The 12,848-nt window shown below is 37.0% G+C and overlaps 1 protein-coding gene across 1 annotated transcript in view; it reads right to left on the bottom strand.

The window, feature by feature from the left end:
• The window catches only part of LOC117487470 (GTPase IMAP family member 9-like), a 406,332-nt gene extending 393,786 nt beyond the window's left edge, over positions 1-12,546 (bottom strand). Inside the window, exon 1 of the mRNA XM_034136092.1 lies at positions 12,497-12,546. Coding sequence (XP_033991983.1) covers positions 12,497-12,521 — 25 coding nt within the window. The 5' untranslated portion in view covers positions 12,522-12,546. The remainder of the gene's footprint in view (positions 1-12,496) is intronic.
• Positions 12,547-12,848: the final 302 nt, after the last annotated feature.

Genomic DNA, 12,848 nt, shown 5'->3' with positions numbered 1-12,848 from the left:
TTCTATCCTCGTTCTGTTTCTCTAATCTCTTTTCCATTGCCTCTAGCCGTTTGCGTATTTCCTCTTCTCTCTCTTTAAGGATTCTCTGTTTTGCCTCTTCTAGCTCCCTCTCTGCCTCCTGGAACATTTCATTGGTGTAATGGCTTCCTCCGTTCTTCTCTGCTATGTTTCTGATCTTGTCGAGCAGCTCTCTGACCTGAGAACGATCCTCCACCTCATTATTGAAGACGTGGTACTGGCCGTGACATTTCCCCAGAAGTTCCTGCAGACCTTTACTTTTCTTCAAGAACTCTTCAATAGGTTTCCCTTTGAGCTGATCACCGTGGGTAAAGAGGACCATGCTGTATCTGTCTGCATCTTCTCCAAAGATTTCCTGAATCTTCTGCACAGTTTTTATTCCTTCATTTGTGAATCTGCCCAGTTTGATGATGACCAGGAAGACATGAGGTCCAGGAGAAGCATAATTAATGCTCTGGTTAATACTGCCTTTGGTCGCCTCTGCATCAAACCTGGTGTCAAACAGACCCGGAGTGTCAATGACAGCAACTCTCTGTCCATCCACTTCACCAAAGGCCTTAGCACAGGCTTTAGTCAGAGATTCAGCACAGAACTTTGATTCAAAGTGCTTTTTTCCAAGAATGGTGTTTCCTGTGGCGCTCTTCCCAGCTCCGGTCTTCCCCACCATCACAATCCGGAGAACATCGTTATTGTTTATGTTCGATTCTGATGGGAAAAAATACAACATATATTTTAAGAGCTTTTAGTACTTATATCTTAGGGTACTTAGGGTAGGTAATTTTGGAGAAACCAGCTCGAGTGCGCTAGAATTTGAAAATACACAGCCGGAAGAAATCTGCCACTTCCTTACAGAGCCCCTCCTTCAACACACACGAACGCGCACATGACCAATGAGGGCACGAGATAAGTTTGTGCACAGATGGAAGGCTGACAGGCAGGTAGGCCATCCAGTTATTTTAGCCGGGCCGGCTCAGATGATTGGTCGTACTTTTTACAGTACTACGGCTTCCACAGATGAAATTTTTGTATGGATTTTTTGTCAAAGCACTTCAGATATTCATTGCTATCGGGATGTTAAGAGCAATCCATGGAATATAACAAAAAGTGTATCTCGAGCCGGTTTCTCAAACTTAACTACCCCACCTTTAAGTTAATAACAACAATGGGCAACTTTGACAGTGGGAAGCCAACACACTCTCACTCCATAAACGTCCAGGAGCGACGCTTGGTCAGGGTCCCGAGGCGTGCAGTTGGGACGCGCCGAGGCTCCTTCAGCTTCATAAAGGGACGCAAATAGCTTTCAACTGATTGCAATGTCAATGCGGCGGGATTTGACGCTCATGGAAGCACGGCATTCGTTTGTGTCCGGCTCTTAAAGGCAATGTGAGCGTCCATTCCCATTGGATAACGGAGAATTGTACACCCGGAAGTAAGTATTCCCCTTACTGTCGATTGATTTGACAGTGATATCTCCACTACTCATCAACTCAAAAACACCAGATTATCCTTGTTAATTACACAACATTGATTGGTTTAAATTATGTGCAATGCTTTTGTATTTTTCCCCTTCTATTCGGAGAAACAAATATTTTTTCTGAGTTTAGGATTACTACACTACCCAGAATCCCCAGCTATCGTTTAGGACTACACCATGTGCTCTGTTTGACAAACCCCGTGATTAGTTCTCAAGCTCTGTGATTGGTTGACCTCCAACTGCATTCCATATGAAAAAAAAACGTTTCGTAAAAGATAAAATCATACTTGCTTTACTCTTTGAAAGTCATCACATGAATGCATTGTAATGAATGGTTTGGCTAAATTAAACATTACACATCTGTCGTAGTTCTTTATTTATCTACAGAGATCGGGCTCAGAATAGACCGGAAACTATTCTTTTACCGTTCGGTTTTAATTTCACAATAAAGTTAGTAGTAATATTTTGTTTTGAAATTATTGTTTTTTATTAACTACTAGACCGCTGGGTCATGTTAAGACCATCTTTTCTGTGTTGCTGTGGGTTTTTTCCATCGCTTTTGTGTTACAAATATCAAAACAATAACAGAATATATCCGTCGTAAACTAAATCAGAAACAGCAGTATATTTTATTTTGTTAACACTGTAAACTTGACAGCTTTTTAACCCGCACCTCCTACTGGTTAAAGCACGTGATTACACGTTTAGAGTAATGCAATGCAGGTAGATTGTGTTGCTTTTTAATGACTGTTTATAATGCCTTTTTCTTAATGTCTTTCATTTTTGTAAAGCACTTTTGAATGTGTTATATTTGATGAAAACATTTAAATATTAAGAGTATATACAAAATAGGAGGAAAGTAGAAGGTCAATGATAGAAATATAGAATAGAAAATATCAAGAAGATACTGTAAATGATATCTAGAATAAAACAGTTTAGTGCCGGATGTACAAAGATATTGATAGGAGGATGTGCAAAACAGACAAACTAATTAGGCTTTATTTAAACATGAAATAATACTTTAGCTTAAGGTCTTCTTTTGAATAAGAAAAAAGCTTTGGGGGTATAGAAGATGAATATGGAGGGATGAAACCCTCTGATGGTCACACATGCAGAGCACACAGCACACACAGTGAAATTTGTATCTACAGATAAATATTAAGCCTGACAAATTACTTAACGTCTAATATATTGCTTTCCTGCAATGTTAACTATGTTTAAGCACTTATTTTAACTGATATTATACATATGTATTATACTCTTATAAGATGTATGTAGATAGTATAAGAAATGTGCAGAATATGACAATGTAATGGTGGAGGTACACATATTGATAGATGTCTTGTAATGCACTGTTGAGGAACCTGCGACCCAAGTTTTTCATTCATTGCATAACTACACAGTAGTTGTGTATAATATGATATGTCAATAAACCTTAGAAAATCTTGAAATCTTGAAAGGGATGTGCAAAATAGTCATTATATACCGTTTTTAATGTCAATAAACCTTAGAAAATCTTGAAATCTTGAATGGGATGTGCAAAATAGTCATTATATACAGTCTTTAATTAACTATTAGTAGAGAATAACGACGAGTAAAGAATATACTTTATAGGGATCCTATTAATATCTAATAATACAATTATAAAATGCAATAACGTGCTTTAACCAGTAGATGTCCCTTTCTATCAGCTGTGCACCGTAGTGTTGATACTGCAAGGAGACGTATTGTGTAAAAAGAAATGTAAGATGTTGTTTAATTGCTTATATATTTAAGATCCACATCAAGTTTTCAGTTTTGGCGGCAGTTCCTGTTTGTCTAGAAGTCTTGTCATCAGGGCTCTATAAATAGAGTTAACTACGGCAGATATGTCATATTTAATGCAGCCGAAACGTGTATTACAATGCCGTTATGTGATGACTTTCAAAGAGAAATGCAAGCACACTCGGAATAATGTATTATTTAATTTTTTTTAATTGTTTTCGGATTTCACCTCGCATAAACATGCAGTGGGTTTAACGTATCTTTGCCTTGAAAAATATTCAATGCACACACACACTAAGACTGAATATCATGTTCTATTTGCAATTCAAGATTGATAATTGTGTGTATTGGGTTATTGAGAAGAGAGTGCTGGAAAATGTGGCATTGGTTGAGTGTGCTTGTGTAATTATGGCAGGGGGTGATTATGTCGGATGGGGAACACTCAAATATTTGTATTGATCTTTATTGAGGTAGCCTACATTATTCTTATTTTATTTTGTATTTTACTAAAGGCATTTTTTTGGCCTTTTATCAGTTATAAAGTTGAAAAGCGGGCAATGATTAAAAATTCATCCATTCCAGGATTTGAGGATGTCGCCGCATTCAGGCCGCTGGCTCTATCCACTGGGCGGTCTATCCTTTAAACCAGGGGTCGGCAACAGGCGGACCGCGGTCCGGATCCGGACCCAGACGCCGACCTATACGGACCCGGGCCTATAATCAATACATTAGGGGATTTCAATTTTGACGGGGCGATTCTATTTTAACCGCCGCCGACAGGGGGCGAAAGAGACGAGTGAGCGATACAGGGAGAGAAACACAGAAGAAGAGACGAGAGAGCGGCAGAGGAAAGTGAGTGAAGAGAATCATTAGCGATACAGGGAGAGAAGCGGTGAATGTGAATACATTTTGGAATACTTTTTGGAATTATTGGTGGAAAAGTTTCCTCATAAAATGTAATATTCATTACCAGCAGAACTGTGTGCACACTGCACAGCGCTGCAGCATGTCTGTGAGGCCCCGCCCCCGCACGCAGATCAGAGAGAGAGATCTCTTTTAAAATATATAGAAACGGAGATGGTTCGATAAAATGTGCAAGATAACGTTTATGTAGCATTTCTTTATTGTCGAAATGATGACATTTCATAACGGGATCAAATCAAAGTGAATGGCCTGCTGCTGCTGAATGCATGGGGCAAGTGACTGGAAACAGTTTGAAAAGTTATTACGTCGTTTCAGATAATAAATAATAATAGTAATTCATTCTATTTAGGGGCGCCTTTCAAAGCACCCAAGGACACCTGACAATTCATAACATATTCTAAGGAAAGGTTTAAGAGAGTACAAATAATGCAGTCCTGGTGATGTTTTTTATGTGGGGTGCAGATGAGAGGGAGCTGTCCAGAATGACCCAAAGATGTTGTGTTTGAGTTGTGCTCTTGATAAGCCATTAAAACAGTAAAATAAGTGTCTCCTGTTCACCAAAACATACCCATCTGTTATAGAAAAATAAAGTATTCCAAAAGTATTCTAAAAGTAATCTGAATACGTTACTTTTTTAAGACACGTAACTCTAACTGTATTCGGATTACTTTCAGAGCCATGTATTCAGTAACCGATTACATTTACAAAGTAACCCTCCCAACCCTGATTAAAAGTGCCAAAACGCCACTATGAGACAAAACACAAAGTGTTTGACCAAACATTCCCTCTCAAGTCAGAACTGAGGTCACAAAAAATAAGCAGTCTCAGAGCCCAGTATGATCAGTCCACCAGGATCAAAATGAAAACTAAATATCGTTCCAGGGCAGGCTAACCGAGGCTAACCAATGAGCACCTGCATGTGTGTATGAGAATGGCCCTGACACCATTTCAGCCCAGATTTAAACACCTGGCAGGACAAGCTCAAGCTCAATTCTCGCACTGAATTAAAGAAAAGTGAGTGAGGGACTGCAATATAAGAGGGAAAGAAAGAGAAACTTTAAAACTGTTCAATTGTTATGATGTGTAAAGACTGATATGTTCTATAATCGTCTGAAACTGTTAAGTCATGATGTGAAACGGTTAACAAAGCTATTTTATTTATTTCTCTATTTTATTTTTAAATGCAGCCCGAGAGGAACATTACACATATCCACAGTATTTACTGTATATCTGTATAGTTCAATGTTAATTGACAATAAATATTGTTGTTTATGAATTGTACTTTCTTTATCTGATTGGCAGTCAGTTGTTGATGACATGCAGACGTTGATAAAGCTACAGGCTACTTCAATATATATCACACTAATTCATAAAGCAAGTTAGATATTTTGATGTTCCGGACCTTTGCATGGGGACATTTTCTCTAACTGGACCTCGTTGAATTTTAGTTGAATACCCCTGCTTTAAACTGTTGAACTTTTTTTTAATACTGATTGTCTATTTGTTCACAACTTCTCCATATTTTGAAGTGTTTCCAGAGCCAGAACGACCTATCTTTCTTCCTGGCTTGCTCTATAATGATCCAATACAAATTCAATACCAACAACAACTCAACAGCAACAACGCAAACTACGACAACAACCCACACATTGCGCATTGTTTAGAGCGGTTATAACGTGTTGAAGCGCTCAAATTCGAAACTGTTTCAACTAGGGCTGTGCGATTATGGCAAAAATCATAATCACGATTATTTGGGTCAATAATTGATATCACGATTATTAAATACGATTATTCATTGACTTTGAAAACATCCATTTATTGAACTTTAAAACAAATACAAATAATAATTTGAACAGTATCTTTTTAACTGTTGATTACCCTGAACGTATCATTCAACTGAAAAACCAATACAAAAATTAATTAAATAAATAACACATTTAAATAAATACATAATCTCAAAATAATAAATACCAATAAACAAGTTCAACACATATTTTGGAGCGCACTTCCCCAAGCTACTAAACATATATAAATATGATAAATACAAATAAATGAGACCAAAATTAATTTGATCAAATATGTTGCGGTGCACTGTCACAACCTAGCAAAGCAAAATAATTGTTTTTTTCGATTATGTTGTTTTCTTAATTGTGGCAGGCCAAAATCGTAATTGCGATTAAAATACGATTAATTGCACAGCCCTAGTTTCAACCTGTCACTGTCAGAATCGAGACGGGGCAGTGCATTGAATCACCTGATTGGACGGCGAAACAGTGAGTTGATTCATTCAGGAAACTAAGCAGTTGCTGCTTCGGACGTCATATGTCACGTGATTTGAAGCAAGCTTCGATGCACTGCTTCTATGGAATAGGAAAACCAGGGTTTGAAGCACGTATCGAAGCTCCAGTGTCAAACTGCCATCACTACGTTTTTGCATTGATTCGAGAAAAAAGTGTTTTGATGTTGTTGGAATTATTGCAGATGATGTGAATAGAGAAATAAAACAGGCTTTTAATGCTGACAGAGCCTATACTGATTAGACTGGTTTTAATAAAGGAAATGATGAGCGATTTTCTCCTGGGTGTGACGTGAGGCTTTAAGCTACAGACTTTTGACGGAGTTTGTCCCTGTTTACATATGCATGGTGCTAATACTCATAAATGTTCACAGTTATCATAGCCAGAGCAGCAGCATCACGTTTCTTGTTTAACAAACACCTGCAAACAAATAACAACCTGCGTTCTGTCTTTGGCAAGGCTAACGTTTTCCTGCATAGCAACACGTAGAAACAAATCTATTTTAAGGATGAGCTGCTAACTAAATAAGTGACACCCTATGAGAGCTGTGATGTCGGCTGTTTTAAAAAAAAATGCATATTCAAATATCAAGAATAATTAATTTGATTGATTTTGCTAACTTATAACTTAACTCATGAGTCAAATTATCTCACCTCTAGTGAGGGGCCCAGCCCTGAGTATGTTTTTCTGTATGTGGCCCTCAGTGAAGAAGGTTTGGAAACCCATGAATTAGTGTTTCAATGCATATTAAAAAAACATTCGATGATCATTTGACCATTTCATAAAGTAAAGAAAAAAAACAAAAAAACATTGTAATTCTTTAAAAATAAAAATACTTCCCTCTCCACTCACTAACGGGTTCATATATTGCATATTTAAAATCTAAATGATTGGCTTGTAAGTGTTTCCCTCTATGGCAGAGTTGATCTCAGAATCAGAATCAGGCTTATTACCAGGTAGGTTGACACGTACGAGGAATTTGACTTGATGACTTGATGTCTCCGTTGGACTAGTACATGATGTGTGTTTAACCATTAATATATATTTAAATTGAAACCTTACAATCATCATTAACAATAAAGTTTATTCACTTACCATTTTGGGCAAATCTGCTGGCCATAGTTGGTGATGGAGGGAGGAGCTGGTCTGCTGCTGAGCTGAAGAAGTGAAGTTAGTCTGCAACAACACCTCCTTAAATACAGACTTCATGCAGCAAACCACACCCACACACTGCTGACATCACCGTCTGAAGTTCAGCTCCAGTGGGATGATTCATAGATTAAGAAGTATAAAATCCTCCCCTGGCTTTTTTTATTTAACAAACTATATATTTTAAGTTTAAGATACAATGAATATTCACGCATTTCAAGAGTGACCATTTTAAGTGGACTGCATTTATATAGGGCTTTTCCAGTCTTTGAGAGCCCTCAATGTGCTTTACATATTTAAGTCAGCATTCACACATTCAATGCTTTATTTGTCCCAAATTGAGATATTATTTAAATCACAGCAGCAGTGTTGAATAGCATTACACGAGTTAAACATATTTAAAAGATACAATAAGACACAAATATAAGCGGCAAGTATCTAAATATTCACAATGGAAAGGACATATATTACTTCAGTATCTACATAATATACAATATAACTAAAATATTGAATAAATTGAGTACTTTACAATATACAGTCTCACTAACCATACAGGAATATAGAAATATACTACAGACACATATCGGCATTGGATTAAATATACATACATTTAAATGGACCATCTCTATATTTTTACTGCCATTTATTTCCCCGCTAGGTTTTCCATTCATGTGATATGATTTTATTGTACCTCTTATTCAATGCTTGACTGAAATGATTCTTACCCTTGAAAGTCCCATATAATTGGTGCCGCTCAAGTTGCTGCCTTTTTACAGCTCTCCTACTCACCGCTGAGTAGTTTCTGCTTTTTAATATTTGTATTTATCCTACTTTGCACTATTATTTTGTAAAAACACTTTTTAACTTATTAGTGAACCATACACGCCGAAAACCGCACCATTTGCAATGGTTCTTCCACTTTTTGCAATAATCTCTGCAGTTAACCTGCAATGTGCAACATAAACCCTATCTGCAATTTGTATGCACAATAATCACTTTAATGTAAAAAAAGATACTAATTTTAATAAATGCCCCAACTTATATTCTGTTAAGTTCACAATACTTCAATGCCATTAATGTCACTTAGTTTTACATACTACCAATTTGTAACCTTGGTTGTGTACTTATTTATCTTTATTTGTATTTCATCACTAACGTGTGCTTTACTTTTTTATTTGACCTGCTATTCAACTTCTGCTGGAACACTGTAAATGTCCCCGCTGTGGGACTAATAAAGGTTTCTCATTCTGATGTCTGATAGTCTCTGTTGATCAGCATCTCTTAATATGTGGCCATGATACTCCGAGCAGCAAAATAGCCCTCACCTAGGAGAGTGTATTTACAAACAATAATCATACATACTGTATTTATTGTTTAGAATGAGAATACTACTAACCTATGTTAGTCAATTCTGTATTTTTTGTTGTTGTTGTCCGCTATCATGTCTCGGCTCAATTTGACCCGAGCAGTACCAAAGGGGGCAACATGTGACCAGAATGCAGGGGTTAAATCAAGTCTTTCCACTGTAACCTAATCATTTACATTGTAGGGATTTGAATGTTGTCCCTAAAGAAAAGGCCTAAACTCTCATTCAGAGGTTGGCACATTTATTTGTCATACTCAGATATTAAATGTGAGCTCATCCTCCATTTCTTTTTTCACCATCCGCCCTCTGGGACATTTCAGTTTCTTCCTTCTTCTCTGTTTTATTTCTGATCTTGTTAAACAGATCGTTGAGGAGTTTATCATCGAAGATCACAAGACTGCTGGAGATTGTAGAAACATTTAACGTTTTCTCTTTCCCGTCACTACGCTGTTACTATCTGTTCATTATGAACTTTGAAAAGCTACATATCTTTATTTAAATATGCAATTAGTTAAATTACACTCAACACTAGAAATATGATTTATTGACCTACTGTAACATTTCTGGCATATTTGCTCCTCAAATACAGACTTCATGCAACAAACCGCACCTTTACCACTGCTGACATCACAGTTTATTGATGTTTTACGTTAAGCTACAGTGCGACGCTTCATCAACTGAAATCTATGAAAAATCCCCTGCCTTAAACAGAACAAGTGTAGCCTTTGTTAAATATGTCATTTTTTAATTTTCTACATATCTGGTGTTTTACAGACTATATAGGAATGTTTTAAATGTAAAAAAAAGGCCTATACAATCAATATTCACACATTTCAAAAGTGACAATAAAGAAACACAGAAATGAACTAGAATGCACAAATGGAATTTATTTTTAAGACAACAGACAGATACTTCATGGATATTAATTAAGTTACAGATCCTACATTAATTGATAGTTTACAGTTGTGCTGCCCCTTCAGCGGTCTGCTGCTGTGTTTTAATGGTGTGTCACTGATCCAGTTACAGCATACAGTTGAACAACAATTTGAACTGTTGAAACAACATCAAACATTCAACTGCTACTCAGTAGTATGTATCTAATACCTAATATATATATATCATTCCAATAACTTGTATATAGACTCATACTGCACTATTCCACATCATAACTTTATTTCATTTTTATAACTATTACTATTTTTGTATTGCTCTTGCTCTTATTGTTATTATGTTATTATGTTGCATTGTTGGAGAAGCCTGTGACATAAGATTTTCAACTGCATAATTACTCTGTAGCTATGTCAGATTGACAATAAAGAACCTTGAACCTTGAACCTTGAACATCATTTTTCAGCTTCCTTTTCTTTCCCACAGTTTTTACATACATGTGATAGGATTTTATTCAACTTCTTATTCAATGATTGACTGAAATGATTCACACCCTTGATTATCCCATCTTATTTCTATTTATGTGGCACATGTTGAGTATCGAGTCGTGCGGCACGTTTTAGTTTACTGAAAGCGATTTAGTTTACTGAAAACGTTTTGAATCATCCCTACAAAATAGTCTATCATCATTTTAGGGCTGTTCTCAGCTTCCTGTCTGGCTCTCTCCTCCTGCTCTTTTTTACTTGTCCTGCTTTCCTCCTCAATTTCCCTTTTGCGGATTTCATTTAAGTTATTCAACTTCTCATTGTCTGCCTCTGCTTCCTTCATTTGTGGCTCATACTTTTCCGATATTTTCTTCTCCATTTCCTCTTCCTCTTTGCGCGTTTCCTCTTCTCCCTCTTTAAGGATTCTCTGTTTCTTCTCTTCTATGGCCCTCTCTACCTCCTGGAACATTTCAGTGGTGTAATGGCTTCCTCCGTTCTTCTCTGTTATATTTCTGATCTTGTCGAGCAGCTCTCTGACCTGAGAACGATCCTCCACCTCATTATTGAAGACGTGGTACTGCCCGTTACATCTAGCCACAAGTTCCGTCAGATCTTTGCTACCCTTCAAAAACTCTTCGATAGGTGTTCCTTTGAGCAGATCACCGTGGGTAAAGAGGACCATGCTGTATCTGTCTGCTTGCTCTCCAAAGATTTCCTGAATCATTTGCACTGTCTGCTTTTCTTCATCTGTGAATCTGCCCAGTTTGATGACGACCAGGAAGACATGGGGTCCAGGAGAAGCAAAATGAATGCTCTGAACAACATCTTTTCTGGTCTTCTCTTCATCAGTTCTGGTGTCAAACATACCCGGAGTGTCAATAACAGCAACCTTTTGTCCCTCCACCTCACCAATGGCCTTCACACAGTCTACAGTCAGAGATTCAGGAGAGAACTCTGATTCAAAGTGCTTTTCTCCCAGAATGGTGTTTCCTGTGGCGCTCTTCCCAACTCCGGTCTTCCCCACCATCACAATCCGGAGTACATCGTTATTGTATGTGTTTGATTCTGATGGGAGGTCTGAAAAAAAAAAAAAAATATATATATATTTAGCTCCAGGTATTTATAACATGGTGCAACTAAGATGGCTATACAAATGTGTACATGTCATAAAATGTTAATTCATTATTATTATTTAGTTTAGTTATTTTTGTAGACACTATGAGCACTGAGCACCAGATCAAGCATGTGTTAGTTGAATAGCAGGTTAAGTGATAAAGGTAGTGGGTATGTAAATGTTAGGTGCACCAGGAATAGACATTGTTTTTTTTTACCGGAGCAAGAGAGAGGCAGCATGAAGAACAATCATACATGTTTGCTTTTGAACTGGAAACTACAATCAAACTAAACAGTGCTCTTGCCTGGATGTTTGACTTCTTAACAGCCTGTCTACAACCTGAACTGAAATGGTGCAGCAGTGGCCTCTAGCTGTACGTTTATTTTAATGAGAAAACCCTTTTGACAAAAATGCTCCAAACATCTGGAACAAACTCCCAGAAACCTGCAGATCCGCTGCAACTCTCACTACTTGTAAATCCAGGCTGAAGACTTTTCTTTTTGCTGCTGCTTTTAATTGAACTATTCACATCTTACACTGCACTCTTTGATTCATGTATTTTATATATAAATGTGTTTTATATTTATTTTATTCTCTTTGCTTTTCAATGTTTTATATGTCATTTTATAATGTGATTACATTACATAGACTTTTGATGCTCTTAATGTTTTTCATTTTTGTAAAGCACTTTGAATTGCCTTGTGTTGAAACATGCTTTATAAACAGACTTGCCTTGCGTAAAGACATGATCCCACACAAACGTTCATGTAGCCTTGTGAAAATATAATAAAATCAGCTAAAAATAATGTTGAATCCCCAAAATTGGGAGTGTGTAACCCAGGATCTCAAAATTAATTAATATTAAATATAATTATTTTATTAACTTTTTCCCTTTCTCTTTTACTGTACTGTTATGATCTGTTCATTATTATAACATATGTCAAGCTACCTATCCATCTATAAATATGTATTTAGATAAGCTGCAATCATCATTAACAATAAAGTTTATTCACTTACCATTGTGGGCATGTTTGCTGGCCATAGTTGGTGATGGAGGGAGGAGCTGGTCTGCTGCTGAGCTGAGGAAGTGAAGTTAGTCTGCAACAACACCTCCTTAAATACAGACTTCATGCTGCAAACCACACCCACACCCACTGCTGACATCACAGTCTGAAGTTCAGCTACAGTGGGATGATTTATAGATTAAAAAAGTATAAAATCCTTCCCTTAATAAACAGAACAAGGGGAAATACAGCCTCATGTGTTCAGATTTGTTTTAATTGAACAGACTACATATTTTAGATATAAGCCCTTGTCCGGCAGTGGCTCAGTCAGTAGGGGCTTGGACTGTGAGCTGTAGGGTCGCCGG

The sequence above is a fragment of the Trematomus bernacchii genome, unplaced genomic scaffold (genome assembly GCF_902827165.1).
Source record: "Trematomus bernacchii unplaced genomic scaffold, fTreBer1.1, whole genome shotgun sequence".
In the NCBI taxonomy this organism is placed as follows: domain Eukaryota; kingdom Metazoa; phylum Chordata; class Actinopteri; order Perciformes; family Nototheniidae; genus Trematomus; species Trematomus bernacchii.
This window is presented reverse-complemented; position numbering and strand designations above follow the sequence as displayed.